Genomic DNA, 28,000 nt, shown 5'->3' with positions numbered 1-28,000 from the left:
TGAAGACGGGAAATACACAGTTCTCTTTGCGGAGTATAGTTGGCACGCCTCTCGGCCAATCATACTCGTGAATGGGCGTGGTGAATGAAATCGTCGACCACCTAAATCATTTGTGGGCGTTTACAATATTGACGTGTCCAGCCCACTGGCCGGTCTGCAGACTCACACAAATACAGTTGTGTGTTTCATAAAAATGCACTCAGATGCGTCAAGTAAGTACAATAGTAAATTTTCATTGCTTTACCTATCCTGCCGACCAGTGCTGTCAATCGCGAACCTGCTGCACCCTGACAGATTGCCGTGACATTTTTTATGGCGTATTATTTGTTTTATTGACGCATTTTGTGAGTGAAGTAGCCGAGAGCATACAGATCATCAGATTGACTCTGAGCTAGCTGCTCTCTTTGTGTTTGTACTCCGATGTCTTGGGTGCTTGCAAGCGACAACGACATTGTAAGGAATATCGCAAGGGTTCAATTTTAGCTTTCTTTGCTTGAGTATTTAGACACTTTACGAAAACAATCTGAGAATGGTATCTGATCCTATTGATTAAACAATAATCTTTAATACCCAAATAATCTTAGGGCAACCGTCTCCTCACAACTCGATTGAGTAACGCAAACCCACCGAGGAGCATAAAAAGGTAATTGTTTGAAAGCTAAACGGGTCAGTTTTTCGAGAAAGCTGCGGAAAAAATACAGGGGGTGAAAATTGTGACGCAGTTGTCTAAAATTTTTGTGCTTGCAAACGTGTCGCTTGTGTTTTTGCGCATTACTGTACGTCTCCCCGACACCACCACAAATGTGAAAAAATTGTCTTTGGTTGACAGAAAAAAATGTCTTTTGCACCATTTGGGTCGCATTCATCAGTTGGGGTGAGTGTCAAGAGAGTACCGATTGAAATTATGATTTGGGGAATTCTGGGAAATGCAGTTTATTCCGTCGAACAGTTTCGTTGGCAAACGCAGGCGTTGTTTGTCGATTAGACTACATCCCCCAGAAGTCGCAGGCTCTCCAGATACTTTTTAAAGTCGTTGCAAGTTGTGTGTGTACAATGTTAGGTTATTTGTGTGTCCAATTCACTCTGACAATCTTAATTTAGACAGAAGACAATTTAAGGAAGCGAATGGTTAAAACATGTAGGTTTATATTCGTGTAGTACAGTTTTTAAATGTTTGTTGTATTTTACATCTACTAGCATTCCTCATAACTGCGTCACAGGTTCACAAATAGTCTCATTTTATGTCGAGTATGCGTTAATGTTATGCACTGAAATATATTTTGGGCACTCCTTAAATCCCATACCGTTTATCTCGCAATGAAACGTATGCTAGTTCGTATGCTTTTCTGCTCAAATAGTGCTAAACACAAGGCCTGCAACACCATACTTGAATTTTTGACCCGAATAAGTATATTTTGCCCGAAATAAATCGTATGCATACGTCATTTCTCGATCGCAACTCTATAGTGTAGCATTGCTGATTGTCTTTTTTATTTTAATAAATGTATTAAATTTTCGATTAAATTAAACCTTACTCTAAACGACGAAATATAATATAGATAGTATTAAGATTCTGGAAAATGTTGGTAACGTTAGTATGTTTATGTAATAAAGACTAACAGAAAATGCATCCTATAGGCATGCTTATGCATTATCATAGAATATTACAAATGCTTTGAGGTCTCAAAAGTATTAATACAAACAAATTACAGTTGAATGCATCATATAGGTGTGCATATGCATTATCTTAGCATACGCTTTAGGGTCTCATGTGTCTTCCCATGTCTCAAAGAAGCTGACTGGAGCAGATTCTTTTCCTAACTTGACATGTATACATACATAGACTGAGGGATTTAATAGTTAAGAAAAGCACATACAAATACAACTTGTAGAAACCCAACGCAGACCAGATCAGATCTTACACATGGCTGCAAGGAGAAGTAACGGATGTGTGTTTTTATATCTTCCTTGCAGATTTCCAGCTGAACTCCCATTTGTCCACACTGGCCAGTATCCACAAGATCTACCACACCCTGCACAGGCTGGTAAATATGGACTCCATATGTTTGCATGTACCTTAATTTAATCCTTTAAATTGCAATGTATAAACAAAGAGCATTTATGCATACAGGGTTGTCCACATTTCTGTGTTTTGTTATTTACCGCTAACTCATTGATAGTTGATTATTTTATATTATTTTATTTAGCATGAATCAGGTAGGTGTCAACAAGAATTCATTCTAAAAATGCCTCCCAAAACATATTTGCCTTCCCGACCATACAAAAGTTTACCAATGTGAAAATGTAAGTTAAGTTAAAGGATTACTCCACTTTCTTAAACAAAATCCTTGTAATTTACTCACCCCTATGTCATTCAAGATGTCTATTTCTTTGTTCAGTCGAGAAAAAAAAATTTGTGGAGGAAAACATTACAACATTTTTCTCAATTTAATAAGCTTTTTAATGAAATTGCAACACAGCTTTAAAGGTCTCTAAACGATACCAAACGAGGCATAAGGGTCTTATCTAGCAAAACGATTGTCATTTTTGGCGCAAAAACCCTAAGGCAGGTTTAGGCAGGTTCACCCTAAACATTTTTATGTGTTAGTTGAATAATTTCAATGAGGTAGATTCCAGCAAAAGGGAATTTGTGATTATGATGATATGCAGTGAACACTGTTGGGCAAAGATGTTTCAATGGTTATGTTTACATACAAAAATTTAATACGATTGAATGTTACGCCAATCAATTTACATGCACCCTAAACATGAACATGAACCGAACGTCTGCGCAAGCGCACAGCCAGGGTTGCCAGCTTTGTGTATCAAAACCATCCCAATGGACATTCAAAAGTAGCCCAAAAGCATCTCAATGACTATTCACAGTCCACATACCAATAACAAATGAACAAAATCCTTGCATCTGTAAAGAGAATTTTTCTGTGAAGAGAATTATGTGATACATAAATTTATAAATTATAAGTGATACATATAAGACTTGAACTTAAGCACACATGTTCTGCACATGTGCACAATGGATTTTTACATCTGATTGAAAAAATACTTTGATTCACACATTTACATGCATAGTTTTCTTCTGCTGATCAGATCATACATCGGACTACACCACCCCTTTCAATAGGATCGAAATTTGCATAATATTGAGCCATCAAAATGATTACAAACTGATTATTTGGTTGCATGTAAACGTAGCTACTGAGTGTGATGCTCAGCCTCCAAATGGTTAATACATCAAAATTTTAAGGAGGAAAATTTTGCAGCGTTGGAAGAGGTGGTAGATGACTTATGACCCTTGTCAGAATTTACTTCCCTTCTATAGTAAAATGTGAAGACAGCTGAATCTGTTGAGGGCATGTTATAAAATCTGCCATTTTTTGGCCAGTTGTTATTCTCATATTAAGATTAATGCAAGCATTGACTGTGCTTTTTATACAGTTCAGGCATTTTGTATATTGGTTGAATGTCATTGTGGGATGGTGGAGTTTGTCTTAATCCAGATTTTACTGTCATTTACTTGAATAACTACCCTCATAAACCTGATGAACCTGATGCTCTACAAACATTAGCTTATTTCAAGAACTCTCTTCTATAACATCTTATTTCTGAGAAAGCTTCACTGACAGCATCTGCAATGGTTACAGGCTCAGGAAAATAATACTGTTTTGCTGCACAATGTTAAGTGAGATAGATGAGCATGGTGGGTGTTCATAGCAGCTTCTTTCTTTTCCCAGAACCTGACAGAAGACGTCAGCCCAGAGACCACAGGTACTGACCTCATATCTAACCAGAATGTCTTTTCTCACCCTCCATTGTTCTTATTTACAAATACTATGGTTATATTTGCACCTGATATTAAGATCTGTCCCAGGTGATCTGATCACAAGTGGTCAGGTGAGATTGTCATTTACACTTGGTAAAGTGTCTCAAATTTCTCTCCTGTAGACCACTTGTAATGAAATTTTAAAGAGAACGTCTCTAATTTTGCATACCTTATTTTTGTCATTGAAAATGCAATACATAGAAAATATGCTTGATGTTTTGTTTTTATTCTTATACTTAAAGGAATATTCAATTTTCTTAAAAGAAAAATCCAGATAATTTACTCACCACCATGTCATCCAAAATGTTGATGTCTTTCTTTGTTCAGTCCAGAAGAAATTATGTTTTTTGAGGAAAACGTTGCGGGATTTTTCTGATTTTAATGGACTTTGGAGCCCAACATTTAATACATGGCTCAGCACTTGACAGTTTTTTCAACAGAGTTTCAAAGGACTACAAACAATCCCAAACGAGGCACAAGGGTCTTATCTAGCAAAACAATTGTCATTTTTGACAAAGAAAAGTGAAAAATATGTACTTTTGGAACACAACTTTTCGTCTAGGTCCGGTCCAGTGCGACCTAACGTAAATGCGTAGTGACGTAGGGAGGTCACGTGTTACATATATAAAACGCACATTTGCGGACCATTTTAAACAATAAACTGCCACAAAGACATTAATTAGTATCAGTTGACATACAACAATGTCGGAACGGTCCTCTTTCTCCACACTTGTAAACACTGGGGCGGAGTTTCGCGTTCGTCCTCTGTGACCTCTTGACGTATTGCGTGGGGTCAGCTGGCGCATCACGACCAGATCTACATGACGAGAAGTTGTGCTTTGGAGGTGTATATTTGTTGTTTTTCTTGTCAAAAGTGACAATCGTTTTGCTGGATGGGACCCTTGTGCCTCGTTTGGGATTGTTTGTGGTCCTTTGAAACTCCGTTGAAAAAAAACTGTTAAGTGTTGAGTTAAGTATTAAATGTTGGGCTCTATTAAAGTCCATTAAAATTAGAAAAACCCTGCAATGTTTTCCTCAAAAAACATAATTTTTTCTCGAACAAAGAAAGACATCAACATTTTGGATGAATAAATTATCTGGATTTTTCTTTTAAGAAAATGGACTAATCCTTTAATCGGAACGTACCAGAGGCAGTGGTGGCCAGTGACTTCTCTTCAGAGGGGCGAGAATTAAAAATATATGTTTGGAGTGTTATGTGTGTGGCTCATCATGTCAAAATATGTGTTTGGTGTGTCATGTCAAAATATGTTCCTGCGGCACATGCGAAGGGGTTATGATAAAAGAGACTCACAATCACAAAATACTTGCAAGGCACAAATTTAACACTAATCTCTGATTACACATGAGATTAAGCGAGTATTTGGCAAACGTGAACATCTCTTTTATCATAAACCCATTCGAAGCGGCTGAAGCAGGCACATATTTTGACATGACGTGTGATGCACATAGGTTCACATGACGCGCCGAACACATATTTTCACATGACGGGCTAAATAGATTTTTTCACGAGCTTTGCATTGTGCAATATAAAAAATGAAGTCACCGGCCGCCACTGTACCAGAGTACAATTGTCCCCTCTCCCCTGCGGCGTGCACTCACACTACACTTTATGATCCATATCCGATTAAGCTTACGTCATTAAAAATGCGATAGAGTTCTACGTAATTGAGTTAATGGCCTATTATCTGTGTTTAAAATCCTGCGCATATTAAAGCAACACAAGAGCGATTGCATGCTGCTATGCTTTTAAATCTTGCAGTTATTTAAACCGATCCGTCCCCGCAGCGTGCAATATGTGGTTCCGTTTGGGATGCGGTGACACTCGGCTGCATGTATTGGCGCTACGCTTGTCAGAATGTTTTAGGGTGTACTCACACTATCCAAACCGCGCTTGGGCGCTTTTGACCTCCAAAGCCTGGATTGTTTGAGTAGTGTGATCGCTCTGTACCGCGCACTTGCAAAGGTGGGCTGAAGCGTGGTTCACTTGGGCTGGGGAACGAAAGGCTATGGTGCAATCGTGCCAGAGCTCGTTTCAAAAGGAGAGACGTCAATATCGTGACACCACTCACCTTCATCAGGGTTACGTGAACGTATACGCAGCACACGCGACAGATCAACTAAGCAATATGATGACATTTGAGAGGGCTGTCTGTCATCACGCACCAAACAACTCCGGATAAAAAACACAGACTTAACATTACGTTCCAGTGTTAGGACAGCGCTTTACTTCCTGCTTTGTTGAAAACAGTTGCATCCTAATGACGAAAGCGCGCCCGGACTCAGATCGATAAAAGTACAGTGTGAGTGCGTGCTTCTGGGGGAGTAGGAAGGGGGGACAATCGCGCTGGGGCACGGTTTGGTTGTGGATAGTATGAGTGCGCCCTTAGAGTGACAGCTGAAGTTTCACACTATGGCGCGATTAGCGCGCGCCCCGTCCCTGAATCTAAGTGAACTGTACCAGAGACTAGAGGTCTTCACGGGTCCACTTAGATCCGAAAACCAGAGGTCCGACCCGAGACCCGATAGTGTTCGGGTATAAAAGTTTCACGTGTGCCTCGGACACGGTGCGGGAATAATAATAGCGGCATCGGGTTTTGGGTTGTTTAAAATTAATGTGTTTTTGCCGAACAGACCCGAGAAGACCCAAACTCTCTAGCGCGGGTGCATCAATGTCCTTTTCAAACCTCTCATCTGTTTGCCAAGAGCGCTTGCGACATTCTGTGACTGGCGGTAGGTTCATTTTCGTTGAGACACACATGTCAGTTAATTTTAAATGTACATTTTAGCGGTTACCTTGGTGTCGTTGTCAGATAACAAAGTAAAACAAATGGAGCAGCTTGCCAAATTGCGAGGCCATCAGAGTTTCTTTCTGTCTGATTGCCGCAGAATGCACACACGTCAGTGCCGTTTACATTCGGGTCCAGTTGGTTTTAAAAAAATTGCCACTAGTTCGGGTCGGACTCGGGTCTAATTTTCTCGGGTTTGTCTCGGGTCGGGTCTTTCTTTAAAAAATGTTTCATTTATGCACGTCCGGTTCGGGTATAAAGTGATTCTGGTCATTTCGGGTTGGGTACATTTCTTTGGACCCGAGAAGACCTCGACCAGAGACCACCTTTGCAAAGCGTACCAGGGTAAGCTTAATTGTACCGTGGTACGGAACAAAGTGATCACACTAGCCAAATGCACCATACTTTGGGGTTCTAGAGCTGGGCAATATTTCGCATGGGATTATCATGCGCATCTCATCAGTAAAGCCGGTTCCATGAATAGTACTAAATCACCTGCTTTCAGATGGACCAGCATTTACTATACAGCCATAGTTCACTGCCAAGCTAGGCAATATTGGACACATTACTGCAGGTGATTCATTGGTAGGGTACGCATAGTGTGAGTACTAGGATACACAAAATTGGCAGCATTGAAACTTTGTGGTGCATGTAGGCAATGTTTTGATGCAAGGTGTAAATGGGGTCGTTGGTTCAGCGTCTTGGTGTATGTAGCTAAATGTCTTAAAGAGCAACTATGGTCCGATTCACGATTTGTCATTTATTTTGTCCTTTTCTTGGACTACAACAAACACACAGATTGTAGGCAACAGTTTACTTCCTGTGCGTGTTTACGTGGACAAGACCGACATTATCATTATTCCTCCCGCTTCAGACTCACAGCCTGTAAGTTAACTCCTGTCAGCAGTGCATTGTGAGTGAATCTTTCAAACATGGTAATGAGCGTCACATTTCCGGCTGACATCAGAGGTATTCCGGCCAATCACAACGTACAGATTAGCTGGCCAATCAGGGCGCTTTTCAGATCATTACAAAATCAAAGCTTTTGAGGAAGGCAGGATATCTGGAGCTACAAAAATGTCCGGTATGTGGAAAATAATGTGTTTTTTAACCATACACCACGCAAACACATTATATTACACCAAATACACAAAATAACGTTTTTTTTAGCAATGACATCAAGTGTGATTCTATTGTTTGTTTGTGCATGTGGGGTTATTTTTGCTATGTTGCTGCTGATTACTATTTATAATTTCCTGTGTGATGCCTCTATATGTTTGTATATGATGTAATTCTAAATGTATTTGTGTACATATCGGAAGTTTCACACTATATCATCATTCTCATATTTAAAGAACAAACTGTGCTGAGCTTGCAGGACTTCTGATGCAAATGTTCTGGTGCTTAAAATATTTTTGTTTCAAAAGGTTTGGGAACAGTTAAAATTGAGAAACATTTTTTCATCTTTCCATTTTCTCCCTCTAGCCTGCTGCTCCAGAGCCATGCCCCCCAGGAAAAAGAGAAGACCCACTGCTGTAGATGACCTGTCTGCCAAAAAAAGCAGACAGGACAAGTATGTCCTAAATGTTCACCTTGCTATTCATCAATTGCTCCAGTATTTCTCCGTCTATCCCTCCATCTGTCATGACCTTCCTCTTGTTCCCTTGTTCTTCCACACACTTAGCATGCATTGCCATCATCTGCCCAGATTTTGACTGAAGGCTAAATAATGCCAGAAAATGAATTGAAATTGAACAGAAATAGCAGTTGGCCGCAGCAAGATATGTACTGCAGGCTTTAAATTACAAGAGTGAGACTCTGTTCTGAATACAGTGTACTATACATACTTTAAATGGGTTCATTATACAATGTTTTATACATCACGTTTTGTGCTTCATAAAACTGTATTTGAGAAGGTGGTTGGCTTTGGTATGGTGCATTAGCAGCGTTAAGTTTTTAACTTTTGTATGTTTCCAAACATTATTGCTGCAGCATACATATAGCTGTGTCCCAATTCAAAGGCTGAATCCTTTAAAGGATGCATGCTCCAAAGATTAAAACTCGATCTTTGAAGGTTGCAGCCTGCAAAGTCCACGAATAGAACTGAAATGAGATGGTCTAACCTTTGGAGGATCCATATAGTTTCGTCACCTGCTGTATGTGCCCACTGCGCCTGTCAGCAGGACACAGCACAGACGTTTCTGACTTATTCAAATAAATATGTAACCAGAAATATATTTATTTTATTTGTGAAAATACGACACGTTGATGTAGATTAAACTATTCAACAGTATTTCAAATGATTTAACCGTATAAATGTACGCAACATACACAGCATATTATTAATACAAAAAAAATGTATAATACTAAAACAATGAAAAGAAACTTTAATCTGTTAAATACACAAATATCCAGCTATTATTTTTAGCCGTTACAGGTGCGCAATTAATCTTGGGATAGCGTGGCTGTTTAGCATCCATTCGTTCTACCCTTCGCAGCCCGGGGGAAAGTAGGACGAATTGGGACACAGCTCATATGTTAATGCAAGTTACTTTAAATATGTGGCTTCTCATGTTTTGAAGACAAAGGCAGAGCTGAATCCATTGTCAAGTACAGGTACCAAAAGAAAACTTGAATAATTTTTACTCATTCAATTTTTAGCCATGATTTTAAAGCAGAAAAAACAATGCAAATGTGTATCATATCACAGATCAGACTACAATAGTTTTCAATATAATCACAATGTTTGTTGTTGGAATGCAATTTGAAAGCCGTCTGTGCTACGTTGGGGCTTTTGTGTAATGTGAACATGCCCATAATGTGTCTGTCTGTGTATGTTCACGTGTTTGTATGTATTTAAATGACCTCTTCTCAGGCCTGGCCATTTGTTTTTCAGTGTTTACAGAAAACAGGAGACATTACAAATCCAGGAGGCTGAGGCTTTCTCTAGCAAGAGATGTCTGGAGTGGTTCTATGAATATGCAGGTCCAAATCTATAAGATGATGGGGTGGTTTCCAAGACAGGGTTTAGATTAATCCAGAACTAGGCCTTAGTTATTTTAGGACATTTAAGTAGTTTTTACAAACAAACCTTACAAAAAACTATACTTGGGTGCATCATGAGACAGAACAAGGATACTGATATGTTAAAATATGTCAGTGTAGGGTGTTTTGAAATTAAAGCTGTCTGGGACTAGGATAAGCCCTGTCTGGGAAACCGCCCCATTGAGTTTTTGTCATCATTTTATAGATTTTTGGTTCTCAAACTGAATTATGATTAATGTGGTCCTTGGTTGTTAATGTGATATAACATAATTAATAAAATGCCTTTATTGTCATTGATATGGTTGTAAATATGCTGCCGTAAAAAAGTCGAAAAGTTTATTTAACTACATTTTGGCTTTATCGTTTCCAAATTCTGTCCTTTAAAGGCTCATTAAATAAATTTGCAATACAATTGATTCGTTTTTAAAATGCTTCTGTTTTTGATAAGACATTGTGATCAGTGGTGAATTGTGTGTGCATGTGTTCAGGATGTGATGATGTGGTTGGACCCGAGGGAATGGAGAAATTCTGTGAGGACATTGGAGTGGAACCAGAGAATGTAAGTGATATGACTTTAATATGCATTTTAATCTCACTCTTATTGACATCAGTGGTTATAGTAATGTTTGTATGCAGGTGGTGATGCTGGTATTGGCCTGGAAACTTGATGCACAGAGTATGGGTTACTTCACATTACAGGAGTGGCTCAAGGGAATGGGCTCATTGCAGTATGTTTGCCTAAACATGGACTTCCATATATACCATAAGTCCCTTCCTCTATACCACACATTGCTTAACACTGCTTGCGAAGATACTTTTCCTGGACAAGGATTATCCTAGTCTCAGACTAAAATGCATGTTTGAGCTGCCTTAATTTAAAACAAATTTTACTGACATATATTAACATACACTCACCTAAATGATTATTAGGAACACCTGTTTAATTTCTTATTAATGCAATTGTCTAATCAACCAATCACATGGCAGTTGCTTCAATCCATTTAGGGGTGTGGTCCTGGTCAAGACAATCTCCTGAACTCCAAACTGAATGTCAGAATGGTAAAGAAAGGTGATTTAAGCAATATTAAGCGTGGCATGGTTGTTGGTGCCAGACGGGCCGATCTGAGTATTTCACAATCTGCTCAGTTACTGGGATTTTCACGCACAACCATTTCTAGGGTTTACAAAGAATGGTGTGAAAAGGGAAAAACATCCAGTATGCGACAGTCCTGTAGGCGAAAATGCCTTGTTGATGCTAGAGGTCAGAGGAGAATGAGCCGACTATGATTCAAGCTGATAAAAGAACAGCTTTGACTGAAATAACCACTTGTTACAACGGGGGTATGCAGCAAAGCATTTGTGAAGCCACAACACGCACAACCTTGAGGCGGATGGGCTACAACAGCAGAAGACCCCACCGGATACCACTCATCTCCACTGCGAATAGGAAAAAGAGGCTACAATTTGCACAAGCTCACCAAAATTGGACAGTTGAAGACTGGACAAATGTTGCCTGGTTTGATGAGTCTTGATTTCTGTTGAGACCTTCAGATGGTAGAGTCAGAATTTGGCGTAAACAGAATGAGAACATGGATTCATCATGCCTTGTTACCACTGTGCAAGCTGGTGGTGGTGTAATGGTGTGGGGGATGTTTTCTTGGCACACTTTAGGACCCTTAGTGCCAATTGGGCATCGTTTAAATGCCACGGCCTACCTGAGCATTGTTTCTGAACATGTCCATCCCTTTATGACCACCATGTTCCCATCCTTCCAGCAGGATAATGCACCATGTCACAAAGCTCGAATCATTTCAAATAAGTTTCTTGAACATGACAATGAGTTCACTGTACTAAAATGGCCCCCACAGTCACCAGATATCAACCCAATTGAGCATCTTTGGGATGTGGTGGAACGGGAGCTTCGTGCCATGGATGTGCATCTCACAAATCTCCATCAACTGCAAGATGCTATCCTATCAATATGGGCCAACATTTCTAAAGAATGCTTTCAGCACCTTGTTGAATCAATGCCACGTAGAATTAAGGCAGTTCTGAAAGCGAAAGGGGGTCAAACACAGTATTAGTATGGTGTTCCTAATAATCCTTTAGGTGAGTGTATATCAGTGCCATTGTTTTGGCTGAAGATGCACACCAGTATTGGGTGTTTTTGTAAGATTTGTTTGTAAAAATTACTTAAATGTACTAATAAAACTAAGGCCTAGTCCTGGATTAATCTTATAATATAACCCTGTCCGGAAAACCCTTAACCTTTAAAACTTCACATTTTTGTGAATAGTCATTTTTTATTAATTTCATTGCAGTCACACTACCTATTTTAAATTTAGTTAGCTACACTAAGTTTTATTACTACAATAAACCTGTTTAAGAGGACAGTATCTTCAATTTCTTCTGCTTTTCCTCCCTTAACTATCACATTTTCTTTATGCAGGTGTGACTCTACTGAAAAACTCAGGAACTCTCTAGACTACCTGAGGTCTGTCCTTATTGACGCCACCAGTTTCAAACTCATTTACCGATATGCCTTCGACTTCGCCAGGGTGAGTGCATAAACGTCAGGACCGATAATTAATGAACAACACCAATTATCATCTTTTTAACTACAAACAACACCATGTTTTTGCCATCTGGGTCATCTCAATTTGCTGTTTTCCCTGCGTGCTTCATCACAATCTTTCATGCACAAGCTCACGACTGCTGAGAAAGATGCTGCTATTTTAAGTCACTTTATATCTTTGCACAGCAGAAGCATCTCTTGTCCAGATAGATGATTTCTATTTATCCGCTTTCTAGGTATGAATTGTGAAGCGAATTGAGCTTTGCTGAGTGAACCACTTACTGCAGCCATTCGATAGGTCCAGTAAAGTGGAGAAGACAAATAAATAGCTTGTGGCAACCTTGAATGGATAAAGTTACATTCCTAGACAAAACAGAATGGCTAATGTCTGTGCTCATTCTGTATTGATCATTAAACCTACGCTAATACCTGATTTCATGGCCATTAGACTAAAGATTTTAAGATTGAAAGTACAGTTGAATATTCAGGCGATCTTCTTTTAAAACACTGTGTGCAGAGACATTGTGAAGTGCTGTTTATATAATGTAGGAGTTGAGGAGCAACCTGGAGTTGAGGCCATGTAAATTTTTTGGGGGGGTTCCAGTTCAATAACACTTTAGTGCGTCTCTACCAATATTTTTATTGTGATTACTATGAATGTTTTGTTTATTTTACTTTTCCCTCCTCGCAGGAGAAGGATCAGAGGAGTCTAGACTTGAATACTGCCAAATGCATGCTGGGACTTCTGCTTGGGAAGACTTGGCCACTGTTTCCAGTGTTTAACCAGTTTCTAGAAGTAAAAAAAATATTAAACACACAAACTCATTCATTTTCTTCTTATTATTACACTTTTAGGGTTAGGTTAGGGTTAATAGTAAGAATAATAGTAAGTCATCCAAATTATAATATATTATTATGATATATTATTTTTGTAATATTATAATATTACATAAAACGAGAATTATTGTAGAGACCAAAGATAATAACAAATATATATTTTTTAATCTCATCAAAGTTTATTGGCTCAACAATCGGATTCTCTTAACCAACTTCATAAATTGCATTAGTAGAGGAGATATGTTGGACACATGTTTTTGGCTTTTCCTTTTAAACTCATTTAAAGGCCATTTCAGCAAAATGTTGTAATGCTGTGTTTACACCAGCCGCGGTAGAGACGTGAAGCGCGAGTGATTTAAATGTTAAGTCAATGTGAAGACACCTTGACGCGCACGTCTGGAGGTCTCGCGGCACGAATTGAGCGCCTGGCGCGGTACACACGAATTTTTGTGCATTTTGCGTTTGACGTGAATTTGCTGCTGACGCCCTAGTTGAAAAATTTTAACTTTGGCGGAATTTCGCGCCGCGTTAACCAATCAGGAGCTTGCTTGCTGCTTTGGCGGCAGCCCAGCCTGGAGTCACTCATTCAACCAGAAGGAACGCTTGATATTATCCGTAAGCAGTCACCCGAAGCTATACGACACAAGTTCTTATTTCTATAGAGACAGGAATAAAAAGGACCTCGCTTGGAAGAGTGTCAGTGAGGACATCGGGCAACCTGGTAAGTTGTAATACACATTTCACTTTTGAGTCACATAACGTTTATTCACCTATAGTATGGTTACCAAATACAAACCGGTAACTTTCTCGATAAATGCACAATTAACATCAGTCATCTTGCAAACAGACAACCGCATACCACTTCCCCTCCCACAAGAAGCGAATTTTGCCTCTGACGCGCGTCAAATGCTTGATTTTTCTGCGCGTCTACTTCGCTCCAGAAACTGTTCAAGCGGCAAACTAGGCGCGGTAGGCGGTTGGTGTAAACACAGCATAAGAAACAGATTCATATTTGATTATTCATATTTACCCATTAGAAAGACTTTTAATTTTTAGGTAATCATACACATGATTGTCTATTTATCATTTTTAAAAGTTTCTCAATGACATTAAAGAAAATTAAATTTTTCTTTTTCCCACAGCAATCTAAGTATAAGGTTATAAATAAAGATCAATGGTGCAATGTTCTAGAATTCAGTAGGACTATCAACCTTGACCTCAGTAACTATGACGAGGATGGGGCTTGTGAGTATAAGCACACGCACTTAAAACATTTCTCTATATCTATAAATACATTCTCAGTTAGTTGTTTTGTACATTCCAGCTGTCAACATCTAGTTGATTTGTTTATTCATTCCCTTGTCTTTGTTCAGGGCCAGTGCTTTTGGATGAGTTTGTGGAATGGTATAAAGACAGAGAAATGTCGTAGCGACGACTTCTCCGCCCAACACCATCACCAACTAGAAATCAATCGCCAACGAAATCACCATGACAGAAACAGCTTTGAAACAAACATCTAGACAACAAAGTACAAATGAAAACCGAAGTGTTCGGGACACACTGTTGGTGGCCCCTGGCGGTGAGGGCCGAGCGTATGAGTGTTTGCATAGAATGTAATTAATAATGCACATGTTTGTATGTTGCCCTTTTAGCCGGGGCTATAGGAGGGTCACTGGTGGTTGTGTGTTGTAGAAACAACATCCCACCAACTCCACCTAATGCCCCTCTAGCCCACAATGCATTGTGGCTAAGCACAAGGCCAGCCTTTGGGCTGCCTTCCTACCCCACTGTGATGTTTCATATTGCTGTGAATGTTTCGATAGGCTCTTGTGTGGAGGATGAATTCTGATACTCCACAAGGCTGGGTAGATAAAACTCCCATGTTGTCTGAGGTCTTAAGAAAGGAAGGAGAGAATAAGAACATCTGCTTGGCTGTTCACTGACGTAACCTTTGATGGTGTCGCTGTGCTGGTATGGTCCAAAAACTGTTTACTACGGCTTCCATGTTGGAGGATGATGAGATTCAGCATGTTACCATAGTACAACAGTGACCTTTATCATCTCTTTTATTTTAACACCGTCTCACCACATTTCGTTGGCACTTATTAATGCACTACAAGCAAGCATGTACATTAAGTGACATTCTTAATGCCTAAAATGGAAAGGGTATCAGTAACCCATCACCCGTTACATGTCTTAATATTGATTACGAGATTCTTATTCTTTACTTTTGCCAGACTGTCTACATGTATTAGAGGTGAACCAAAATATACTGTAGAACTACTGTACAGTACATGTATGTTCCAGGCATGAAATATTGCAAAGTATATGGCTTGCAAAATAAAACAAAACCGTGCCATTGTATAGAAAGAAAGAAAAAACATTTGTGTAAACTTCACCTAGTTGTTCTAATCAGCCTGACCCCTCTGTTCTTTAGCTACAGTCTTTGATCTGAAGTAGCTTGGGAAGATGTATTAAGTTATTACATCACTACTGGAATGTGATCAGGTTAGTTACATAATAAGTGTATGGGTCTTCCCTTTTAAAATCTAGCACATTACATACAGCAAAAAAGCCAGTGATCATTTTTGACACACAACATGCACATTGGCAACACATCTCAGCTGTTACGACCATCTTGCCAAAGAGTACGAGCAGGTTCTTAAAGGAACAGGTGTTTACATGCGTTGTATCACTTGGACTTGATTTTAGTCTTGTACATGATCAAACCCTTAACGATGTAACTACACCATTCATGCCAAGATAAAAATTGAGTAATTATAAAGATTGAGAGATCTCAGTGACGGAAAGAAGATAGGAAACAAGAAAGCGGTTAAAGTGCACTTTTGATTTCTGTAATAAATTGCCACAATAAATAAATAGAAATAGATATTCTGCCCTAAGCGCTGAAAGTCAAACTCTTCCACAGGTCTTGTGGACAAATGTGACCACCTTAACCAATAGTGACCTATGCCTAGCTAACTATTTAACGTTCTAGTTACGTTTGTAAAACGTGTTAAGTTTTGTCTATGGCTGTGGCGTGAAGCTTACTTGTCACCTAAACAAGAAAAAACGCATGCATGCATTCTGCAATTAGAGCCGTTTTTGTGAATGAATGAGAATTTCCTTTTGTACAATTTGTTTTATTTTTTCCACTTGCTTTTGTTTTTTTGTACAGGTCTTTGTAGAGGTGGACGTTTTGTGCTTCATTTTGGTATCCGCTGTCATGCAGTCCTAACGCTTTATGAGAAACTTGATTGTGTGATGGTATTTAGAGCTTAAACACACCTGTAACCTCATATGTTGAGATGTTCCGCTCTGCATTGCCTCTTCCATCATCTCCACCAAGTGCTAAGCTACCATCTAACTCCAGCAGCTGAAGGTTAGAAGTTCCTCAACTTAAATAATTTTTTAATACAAAGCGCATCTGCCCAGCATCTGAGGAATTAACACTATGTATGCTGTTCATGCTGGTCTCTATCCAGTTGGATGGTGTCTTTGAACACTTACCATAGTATCATTCATCTGCACCTGTTTGTGCCTGAGGGAGATTTATGGAGGATATGAACTTATCAGAGTTGCCCTATGTGGTTACGACTGTTGTCTTTGTTGGGGGAGTATGTAATGCAGAGGGCTGAGCATTCTCATCTGACTGTATATATGTATGAATGTGTGTATATGTGTTTGTTTTCACTGTAACCTCTCTACATTCAGTATATATAAAGAGGTTTATTAACGAAATGTGTAGTCATTTTGATCTTTTCTGAGGAACTTGGGCTTACTACACTCATGTTCAGTGGCCAAGCTTTTGGGTAACAAATCGGAGAACAAACTTATACCCTTATAATTATTTATTTATTTTTCCAGTGCTGTATATTTTTTATGCAAAAATCGTCTCAAAGTGCTTATAATAATCAGTGTTGTGTAACTCGTTGCATAAATGTATACTTTGTTTTTATATTTAATACAGAATACGAAAAATATGAAATGTTGAAAGCTTAGGTAAATAGATAAAATAACATATATTACATCAGTTGTATTTACAATACTATGTTGATAAAAAGAGCATACTAGAGTGATACAAAGCATACATTTTGAAGGTGCCATGTCACAAGACTTTTAAGATGTAAAATAAATCTTTGGTGTCCCCAAAGTACATATGTGAAGTTTTAGCTCAAAATACCCCACAGATCTTTCATTATAACATGTTAAAGTTTATACTTTATAGGTGTGAGCAAAAATGTGGCGTTTTGGGTGTGTCCTTTAAAATGCAAATGAGCTGATAAAATTCAAACACTGATGACATCATAAGGAGAGGCAAATTTCGATGGCCTAATTTTTTACGTGCTTGCAGAGAATGGTTTACTAAAACTGGGTTGATCTTTTTCACATTTTCTAGGTTGATAGAAGTACTGGGAACCCAATTATAGCACTCAAACATGAAGTGTCTCCTCTTGATCTAAATTAAAAATTCTTTATATTTAGTATTTTCAGAGTGTAGTGGTGACTTGGATCTGAGTGCTGAGATATTCTTTGTTTTAAGGCCCTGCAAAGTTGGTGCTTCAGCTCCCTCGTTGCGTCTGGTAGTGACAGTTTTTGCCGTATAGGTGCTGCTGTGAACATGTTCTGAGTGCAACATTGTTGCTCCTCCATAATCCACCAGTGAGCCACTGTCCTGCTTGTTTCCCTCTTGTGTGATAGGGGACAGCGAGGTTGTGCTGAACTCATCCATCACCCTTCTTTGCTGAAGTAATCGTCTCCGCTCTTGCCTTTGACGAACTTCAGAATTGTCTCTCAGATACTCTCTGGCATCTTCTAGTTCTAGTGAAGGTGGGGGTATTTGTGGAACTGCTGGTGGATCCTTTTTCAATTCTGGTTTCAGCCCAGTCTGTTGCACATAACCATCTACAGAGTCTCTTGTCATAATGTCTTTGTAATGAAATTCAGACCTCAAAGTTTGAGACTGTATTACTATAGGAGATCTTTTCTTTATTGAGCCGGGAGGTGATGCCTCAGATGATGAACTGGACCATCCTGTTTGTATGTCTGCCTTTGCTTTAGGTGTGGGATATGTTTTTATTGATGTCATAGATAACCTGTTTAGTTGTGTATTAAGTGTAATATCCTCCATAGCTAAGGGGTTTACAGGGAAGGGGGACTTGTGTTGTTTGAACTCGATGTATCTTTTTACCTTTGGCAGCTGATCAAAAGAGGAACCTGTTTGTAGATAGAAATTATCATCATTTGTTTTAACATCTTTATCAGATGAAGTGCTTGACCCCCTTGTTTCTTGCACTACACTTTGAGCAGTTGTTGGTTGAACAGGGAAATGTTGTTCTGGTTGTGTAAAATGAATATATCTCTTAACTTTTGGTATTGTCTGAATAGATGGTCCTGTTTGCCCCTTAAAATTTGCTTCCTTAGCAGTTATTATGACATTTTCACCAGATGAAGTGCTTGACCTTGTTTCTTGAACTTCCCCAGATATACCGACCTTTTGAGCAGTTGTTGGCTGAGCAGGGGAATGTTGTTCTGACTGTGTAAAATGAATATATCGCTTAACTTTTGGTATTGTATGAAGAGATGGTCCTGTTTGCCCCTTAAAATTCTCTTCCTTAGTAGTTATTATGACATCGTCATCAGACGAAGTGCTTGACCTCCTTGTTTCTTGCACTACACTTTGAGCAGTTGTTGGTTGAGCAGGGGAATGTGGTTCTGACTGTGTAAAATGGATATATCTCTTAACCTTTGGTATTGTCTGAAGAGATGGTCCTGTTTGCCCCTCAAAATGGTCTTCTTCAGCAGTTATGCTGACATCATCCTCTGATGAAGTGCTTGACGTCCTTGATTCAGTTTTGTTCTTACTGGTGGCTAATGGTACAGCATCCTTAGCTAATATGCTGGGTTCAGTTTCTGTTACATTTACAGATTTTACAGGAAATGGTAATGGACCAAGGAAATCTTTATATTGTGTGAATTTTATGTATCTCTGTACTTTTGGGATTTTTACCAAGGATTCGTCTGTCTTTCCAATCATATCATCTTTCGTAGATAGTTTAATATCATCCCCATATGAAGTGCTTGATTTCCTTGTTTCTTGAACTACCACAGGTTTGCTGACCCTTTGGGAAGTTGTTGATTGAACAGAGGACTGACTTTCACGCTGTGTAAAATTAATATATCTCCTAACTTTTGGTATTCCATCAAAAGATCCGTCAGTTTGCCCTAAGAAATTGTCTTTTTCAGCAGTAACTATATTGTCATCCTCAGATGAAGTGCTGAGTTTTCTTGATTCTAAATTTGTTTTGTTCACAAGTGTTACATGTGGTGTATTTAAAGAAGTGGTGGGTGATACAACTGAGGGATGAGACACAGATAGTTTAAATTGAAGATATCTCTTTACTTCTGGTAGTCTAACTAAAGACACACCTGTTTTTCCAAAGAATTCATTTTCCTTTGCTGTATGACTGTCCTCATCTTCAGATGAACTGCTGGACTGCATCAATTTTATTTCTGCTCCAGTTGTGGGTTCAATTTTTGGTGAAGGACTGGGCACTGACAGAATTGGGGAGGTAGGTTCAAGCTGCTTGAATTTAATGTATCTTTTTACTTTGGAAACCCCATCTAAAGATACATTTATTTTACTTAAGTCATCTTTCTCAGTTGTCAGTTTATCTTCAGATAATGTGCTAGATCTTTTTGCTTCCAATCTTACATCTTTATTTATTGAAGAAGGTGATGTTGGCAGAGTTGGATAATAAGGTTCAGACTGCTTAAAATGAATATATCTTTTTACTTTTGGAATTCCTTCCACAGAAACCTTTGTTTGTGTTAAGTAACTGGCTTCTTCGGGGGATGTGTCAACTTTAGCTTCTGATTTCACATCTGTCTCAGATGTGACATTGCTCTTTGTTGATGATTGAGAGGCAGATACAATTATTGTCTCTGTGAAATTATCCTCTTCAGATGAAGATTTGATATCATCTTCGGATGATGAACTTGACTTTCTTGACTGAGTTGGTGCCACTTTGTTTAGGGAGATGCTTTGGTTGTTCAACTGCTGTGTTGTGGAATAAGGTTCAGTGTGTGAGAATGCAATGTATCTTTTTACTTTTGGTAGTCCATAAAAGTTTTCACCTTCAGTGGGTTGTTTGACATCGTCCGCAGATGAGGAACTGGATCTCTTTGACTCAGCTTTTGCTATCAAGTCAGGTGTGACAACTCTATTTGTTGGAGGAGGAAATGGCAATTGGGCTTGAGAATGAGGATCAGAATAAGAAAACTGAAGGTATCGCTTCACTTTTGGTGGTTGATCAAGGGATAAACGCTGTCCCAAGATGTCCTTTTCATGCTTTGGACTGATACTGCCTTCATCAGATGAAGAACTAAGGCTAGATCTTCTGGATTCAAATTCTTTCTTTTTGTCATGTTTGTTTCCTTTGTTATCCAAGGGAATAGATGATAATTGATCTGGTAATTGAGGATCAGAGATAGTAAACAAAAGTGATTTTTTAGGTCTTTTCAATTGATCAAAAGACAGTCCAACATGGCCAAAGAAACTGTCCTCCTTGTTGTGTTCTTGGACGATTTCCTCAGTCTCAGTTAATTTTGAGTGACTTTTATAAGCCAGATCAAGAACTACTCCAGGTCTTCCACTAGTTGTTGACCCACCGTGGACTGATTGAACACTTTTCTCATCTGTTTCATTTTCACGTTTGCTAAACAATCGAGTACCTAACACTTTTAGTCTTGTTAGGCCTTTGCTGTGTTTCTTCTCAAATACATCTGTGCTGCTGGAGGAGTTATCAAAGTCAATGTTGAGGACTTTGTCTGATGTGATGGTCCCTCTATTAATCTCAGATTCTGTTTTAATCTCCAGTTTTCTTGGGTACACTGTTAATTGATCTTCATCTTCACTGGAACTCTCACTACTTGATCTATCAGTATCATAGTCTCTGTTCGGTCTGTTTTGTTTTGTCCTATAGCTAGGATGCACATGGTATAGTGGAAGTCCCTCAGGACTGAGGTTTGATGAATACAGTTGTTTATTGTGATCAGTCAAATATATTTTTCCTGATATATCTTTGTTGGTTAAGGAAGGTGAGGCTGTTGTGGCCTCAATTTCAGTCGAAGGACTAAATACTGACAGCGTTTGGGAAGAAGGTTCAATTTGCTTAAATGCAATGTATCTTTTCACTTTTGGTACTTCATCAGAAGACACACCTGTTTTCCTGAACAATATGTTCCCCTCGGATATCAGGTTATCTTCATTTTCAGATGATGTGCTAGATTCATCTTTATTGACTGAGGTGGGTGATGTTGGCAGAGTTGGAAAATGAGGTTCAGACTGCTTAAAATGAATATATCTTTTAACTTTTGAAATTCCTTCAATAGAAACCTTTGTTTGTGTTAAGCAACTGGCTTCTTCAGGTGATGTGTCAACTTTAGCTTCTGATTTAACCTCTATCTCAGGTGTGACATTGCTTTTTGTTGAGGATGGAGTCAGTGATGGCTGAGCTGAGGGATAAAGTTTAGACTGTGTAAACTGAACATATCGCTTAATCTTTGGCACTGTACCAAGAGACACATCTATCCAGCTACCAAATGCATCTTCATTCTTCCTCTGGGAGTCATCTGTAAGCATTACCTCATCAACACTTTCTTCACGAGTAAAAGTCAAATGTATGTCTGATGGGTCTAAGGTGATTGTCTCTTGTCTGTTAAGAATACCAGAACCATCTTCAGGAGTACTTTCTGAATCAGTTTTCTTGTATGACTCCTTTAGGATCTCTGATTCCTCTTCTAACGCTGGGTTTACCGTATAACTGTTTGGTCCATCACTATCACCGCTTTCACTTGAACTAGAGGAGCTTAATGTGTCAGGGAGGTCATCAACAGAAACTTCTTTACCAAATGGTTTGTTAACCCCAACTACGTGTGAATTAAAGTTTAATTTGTTAGCGGGTGATTCTGTATTGCCTTGCCTCCACGTGTCATCATCAGTTACTGGGTGCCCTAAAGCAGAAGCAGAGAGATCTCGAACACTTGATCTTTCAGAGTCTTCGTTGAAAGAAAAGCTTTCTCCACTGTCATTCCAGAACTCTGCATCAAAACCATCAACACTTTGTTCTGTCAAACTGGTTGGCCTTTCCGTAAATGGTGTTGTAGTAAATCCTGGAACTTTATCTTTTGCTGTTGCGTTATTTTCAGATGTAGGGTCAACACTTTGTTCAGTGGATTCCCTAACTTGACTAGAAATGCTTTTATCCAGAGTTTGCCTTGAGTGAGATGATGATGATGATGAAGATGATGAGGTACTGGTTCTTCTTGGTTGAGTAACGTCATCTGCATCTGGAATTGGTTGTTGGTTGCTAGTTGTCGCATCTGGAATCGGCTCAAATTCCAGGGCTGTGGTTGAGCTGGGTGCCTTATTGTTGGTTACCAAAACATTCACTTCACCCTCCTGTGTGGTGCTGCTGCTGTTGCTGTTTGCCCTTCCTCTGTGATGATCCACCTCAAGAGCCTGCTGTCTCCATTCAGATGACTTATATTTCTGTGTATTCGCATATACAGGCTCAACTTCTGTGTTGCTCTCAGAGGAGCCATCTGAGTGCACATCCTCTACAGTGACATAGTAAGGCATATTACTGTCTCGATCTCCCACTTCTGTGATATCACCAAATGTAACTCTTGATCCCATTCTGACAACTCGTTCTTGGTCATCGGACTCATAATATCCTTCATTTACATATGGCTGAGGACCAGTGGATAAAGCTCCAGAGGTTGTTGGCGATGGACTGGAGTGTTTCTTTGATCGTATTCTCATGTATAATTTGTCAAACAGTGGTCTCAAAAGAACTCCAAGGATAAAAGCCACAATAAACGTGATGATGACAGAGAGGCAGACGGCAAGGACAAATTCTGACTGGGTTCTCTGCAAATTTGTATTCTCTCGCTCAACACTTCCATCTAAGACCGTTGGTGCTTCCCGACGTGGTCTAGAGCCACTGCCTTTTGTGTAGACCTTTATATCAAAAACTGATATGTGCTCCCATTGAAGACCTGAAACACATATATAAAGTCCTTCCTGTTGTTGTGTGATGTCCTCAATTACAAGCTGTGGTTGGTTATCTGCGACTTGGCCGTGTGGAGTCCACCATTGAACTTGCATGAACTCTGGTAAAAAAACAAACAAACAGAAACTTTATTAACAAATGTTAAGAAGATACCTGAAAAAGACGAGTTACAAAACAACTTTTGGGTGTGGTTTACATAAACAAGAAATCAAAATGAACACCTTGACTGTCATTGCTGCAGGAAATTAATATCTGCGTTCCTTCATCCACAATCATATTATGATGGTGACCAAATGTGCTGTATTCACGTGTAGGACATGTGAGATCTGAGTCCTTTAGATCTAGCAGGTCTTTTCCAGAATAATGGGGCGGGGAATTGCACACCACTGACCAGGAAACATCACCCACTTCAGTATCAAAACCTATCCATCTTCTCAAGGTTCTCAAGTTGCAGTCACACTTCCATCGGTTGAAGGATATGTTGACAAAAGCGTTCAGGCTCCGTACAGACCGGTAGGCAGGGACAGGTATTGTGACCAGCAGGTTGTAGCTCAGATCCAGGACCTGGAAGATAAAGTCAATAATGTGTCAAAGTTCCTAAAGGTAAAGCTTTATTTTTTACATTGATACAGTGGCGACTGTAACGGTTCCAGAAATATATTTCCAACGTTTTTGACAATGCTGTAAATACATAAATATGTCTTTAAATGTGCACAAAATAAGTTTTACCAGGAAAAACTGAAATTTTATAGGGTGATCAAATATCATGATTTGTCATGGGAAGGCCAATTGTTTCATGTTTAATAAGCTGAAGTTACATTTTCCAAACTAAACAATTTCCACTAAGTGTTACATAGTATAAAAACAAATAAGACAACTTATATAAAGATGGTTACAATTGCAATATCCTACTAGGGGGCGCACATTCACAAATGTGCTCAATTCAACAGAGGACAATGGTCAAAATCAAATACATAAGAGTAATAGTTTTGAAATGATACCTGTAGCTGTTGAAGTCCAATGAAGGCATGTGAGTGAATGTTTCTGATGTGGTTATGCTGGAGATGGAGCTCTTTCAGACTTGTTAAGTTCAGGTCAGCGGGGCCTATCTCAAATATCTGATTATAAGACAGCTGAAGGATCTGCAGGGACTTCAGACAGTTCAGTCCTGAAAATATCAATGACATACTATATAAGTATTGACAGCCATACATGCATAATCTTTACAGTAAAGTATTCAGTAAACATAATTTGCTTTTAAGCGGACCTTCTAAAGCAGAACAATAAACCTGCAAATGCTTTTAGAAGATTGGGCTTTTGGGTGATCAATGTCCCACAGTAGTCAACGGATCTTTTCTACATTTACATTTATGCATTTGGCCGACAAATTTTCAAGATGTACATTTTATGAGCAGGTTTGTAAGGTGCCCGTAACCCCGTAAAACACAAGCACCTGGTTGGAGCAATATCTATGGCCATAGCAATACCTTACATAACATAACATAGCACTGCATACTTACAATGCGAGTGTAATTGAGAAAGGCTTTACAAAACTATTGTTTGAAGCAAAAGATAATGTTAAGTATTACAGCTAATAGTGCGTTACTTGCATCTTTATAACTAAGATCTATTTATACACTACTTATATAAATTACCTACTATTAAACATTTTAAATAGATGCGAAATCAGCCATACATTCAAATGAATGTATGCCACGAATTAAATGATTTCAGACTAGATCAATTGTACATAATAGTCAGACAGCAAATTCTGTACTTGTCAGGGAAGAGAGATTTTCTTTTCCAGGGACTGCACATATCAAAGAACAGAGGAGCTGCGCTGTGAATCACAACAAGCTTAAAGACCAATACGCCATCATCTTTCTTAACTCCTTGGAATCTAGTAATTCATTACATTTTAAAGCACAAAATAACCTTCATAGACCATCCCATTCTCTCTGTCTATTCTTTAAAGGGGACATTTCACAAGACTTTTTTGAGATGTAAAATAAATCTTTGTTGTCCCCAGAGTACATATATGAAGTTCAACCTCAAAATACCATATAGATAATTTATTATAACATGTTAAAATTGCTACTTGTAGGTGTGAGCAAAAGTGTTTCTAGTAAAACTTTGATAGTAAGTAGTATAATAGCAGTTAAGGCACATTGTTAAGCCTCATAACAGACAACACCACACTGCCCTGTAATACACTTTTGGACACTCATTTAAAGATCAGAATACAAGGCCACATGAAACATGACTCTGGAATGTGCTTTAAAACATTATAACCCCATTTACAGCCTGTTATAAGGCACAGGAATGCCAGTGCCCATCCCGAATGACTAGATGACAGGTGATATTTAACCTGAAAGTGGATCCTCTGACTGCTTTAAAAGGAATTTACCAAGAAATCATAATCGGATGGAGCAAAGTCCTACTGATGATGCAGTAGTTTAACATGGAGAGAGAGAGAGAGAGAGAGAGAGAGAGAGAGAGAGAGAGGAAGAGAGACATTTTGTTAACACAAATGCAAGTGTATAAATCAGAAGTCAGAAATTAACTAGATTTTTAGGACAAAATACCTGTCCCTAAGAAGTGAAGATTTTGGTTATAGAGCACCTATTTCATTGCTAAAAAACAACGTTATTTTGTGTATATCGTATAATACAATGTGTTTGTGTGGTTTATAGTTAAAAACACATTATTTTCCAAATACTGTAAATTTTTTGTAGCTCCAGATTTCACTCTCTTCCTGAAACACACAGATTTGAAAATGAACGTCCCTGATTGGCCAGCTAATCTGTACGTTGTGATTGGCCTGAATACCTCTAACATCAGTTGGAAATGTGACACTCTTTACCATGTTTAAAAGACTCACAATGCAATGCTAACACGAGTTAACTTACAAGCTATGAGTCCGAAGTAGGAGGAATTATGATAATGTCGGTCTTGTCTACATTACCAATCAAAGGAAGTAAACTGTTGCCTACAATCCATGTGTTTGTTGTAGTACAAGAAAAGAAATTTACGTTAGAGACGATAACTCACGACATCGTGTATTTTGGGGTTTGTACCTTTTGCATAACGTTAACATGTACTTATACACATGTACACACCAAAGAAAATTTAAAAACGTGAATCGGACAAAAGGTGCTCTTCAAGAAAATGTAATAATTTGTGTTTATTCATATAACTTGGTGCCACCAATAAAGGTGCAGTGGTAGATTTTAGCGGCATTTAGTGGTAAGGTTGCGAATTGCACCCCTCCCTTTCGAAGCACATAGAGAAGCTACGGTAGCCGTCACATGACAAACATGTCATCGTCTGAGACAACGTAGTGACCAACATGCTCTGTAAAGCAGTTTGTCCAGTTGGGGCTACTGCAGAAACATAAAGGCGCAAAATGGCGAATTCCATGCCTTACCAGGCCTTAATACAGTTCATTTTGTAAGGTTTTTATACACCACTTAAAACGTACTAATCTATAATATATTGCATTGCTGTCAAAAGATCCTTCTTAACTTTTACACACTGCACCTTTAGGTGGTGATTAATTAAAATAACAAATTTACGGTAATGATGTAAATGTCATTAATAAATCAGTGAAACACTTATAAAGCTATGATTTAAGTTGTGTTTTTTTATGAAGTTTAAAAGACAGAAATACTGCTTTTACAGTGAGAATGGTGCATAAATGACTTATACTGTTGGGTAAATTATTATACTGTATATCAACAAGTGTTTAAATGCTCCTGATGCACATACCCTTCGGTAGATGTTTTAAATGGTTTCTTTCAGCAGACAGCAACTGAAGGTCAGGTGCCCAGGAGGTGCATTCTCGTTTTTCATGTGACAGGGTCCTAGTGCTTGACCAGTTTTTCTTCAAATCCAGATCAAGGCTATCCAGAGAATTACTTCCCACCCAAATGTGCAGGAGTCCCTTCAATATCACACGACCAAAACTGAGAGGTGCTAGAGAATGCAGTGCATTATGGGATAAGTTCAAGGAAATCGCAGTTGCTGGAATGCGTACGGGAGTCTTGGTCAGGCCCAAAGAGGAGCAGTTGAGGAGAGGACCTCGCTGACACAGGCATGGAACAGGACAGACCTGCAGGGAGGTAGGGAAGGAGTGTGTCGCAGAGAGGTGAAGGAGCAACACCACCACCACCACACCAAACACTGAGCTGTATGCTGACATTATAGTCAGCCCTGCATACAAGAGACAAAGTTAAAATGTTATACATGACATATTACATGTACTATACAGTATATTCACAAGATATGAATAATGCCAACTTTAAACTGTTAAATACTTCTATTTTGTTTGCACAAGTAATTCTTTTTGAAAAGTTCAACAGATACATTTCATAACAAACATGAAGGCTATTAAAAATCAGTGCAAAAAACATGTTTAAAACGTACCTTTCTATGGTAGCAATGCTCTACTTGGTTCAGGTAATCTCGTGACTGTAGCTCTGTGTTATAACCAACAAAACACTGAGAGGGACTGAGAAATTCTTTGACTTCAACTCCAACTTCCCTAAGATCCAAGTCTGAATAATGTTATCGCACCAAAGACACACGCACACACACACGGAAAAATCTTTCAATCACTCACCTGTTTAAGTTAATGTCTTACCTCTTGGATTGCTCCATCCTGTACATATATTTATTATTAGGTTAAAAAACAAAATAATTATAAATTCCAGATTTTATATTCATATATGCATTGGTAGGAGTGTTTTTTATTTACAAATAATTGTGTATAATTAATAATTAACAAGTACATTAAAATCCGAAATGGCCACGTGGTATA

General features: G+C 38.7%; 2 protein-coding genes across 9 annotated transcripts; one reads left to right on the top strand and one right to left on the bottom strand.

Moving 5' to 3' along the window:
- Window positions 1-86: 86 nt before the first annotated feature.
- Window positions 87-16,846, top strand: dcun1d4 (DCN1, defective in cullin neddylation 1, domain containing 4 (S. cerevisiae)). 8 transcript variants are annotated; one of them, XR_008639303.2, is made up of 12 exons: window positions 87-212; window positions 1,975-2,045; window positions 3,753-3,786; window positions 8,134-8,221; window positions 9,545-9,633; window positions 10,182-10,252; window positions 10,330-10,421; window positions 12,143-12,251; window positions 12,960-13,064; window positions 14,248-14,350; window positions 14,479-14,684; window positions 16,284-16,846. XR_008639303.2 is itself a non-coding variant. In XM_055186744.2 (12 exons), exons 4-12 carry the CDS (start codon window positions 8,188-8,190, stop codon window positions 14,532-14,534), a joined length of 693 nt encoding a protein of 230 aa, XP_055042719.1. In that variant the 5' UTR covers window positions 519-643; window positions 1,975-2,045; window positions 3,753-3,786; window positions 8,134-8,187; the 3' UTR covers window positions 14,535-15,090. The 8 variants fall into 8 exon arrangements, 6 of the variants coding, with proteins under 6 accessions (XP_055042716.2, XP_055042718.1, XP_055042719.1 ...); XR_012358632.1 differs by lacking the exon at window positions 16,284-16,846 and adding an exon at window positions 14,929-15,090; XM_055186744.2 differs by lacking the exons at window positions 87-212; window positions 16,284-16,846 and adding exons at window positions 519-643; window positions 9,231-9,264 and having other exon boundaries at window positions 14,479-15,090.
- lrrc66 (leucine rich repeat containing 66) lies at window positions 16,038-27,952 on the bottom strand. Its single transcript, XM_055186728.2, has 5 exons — window positions 27,607-27,952; window positions 26,950-27,393; window positions 24,183-24,349; window positions 23,403-23,745; window positions 16,038-23,281 (listed from the first exon to the last, which is right to left on the bottom strand). Exons 2-5 carry the CDS (start codon window positions 27,380-27,382, stop codon window positions 17,565-17,567), a joined length of 6,660 nt encoding a protein of 2,219 aa, XP_055042703.2. The 5' UTR covers window positions 27,383-27,393; window positions 27,607-27,952; the 3' UTR covers window positions 16,038-17,564.
- Window positions 27,953-28,000: the final 48 nt, after the last annotated feature.

Source organism: Misgurnus anguillicaudatus, chromosome 18 (genome assembly GCF_027580225.2).
Source record: "Misgurnus anguillicaudatus chromosome 18, ASM2758022v2, whole genome shotgun sequence".
Lineage (NCBI taxonomy): Eukaryota > Metazoa > Chordata > Actinopteri > Cypriniformes > Cobitidae > Misgurnus > Misgurnus anguillicaudatus.
The sequence above is the reverse complement of the archived record's forward strand: the minus strand, read 5'-3'. Positions and strand labels throughout refer to the sequence as shown.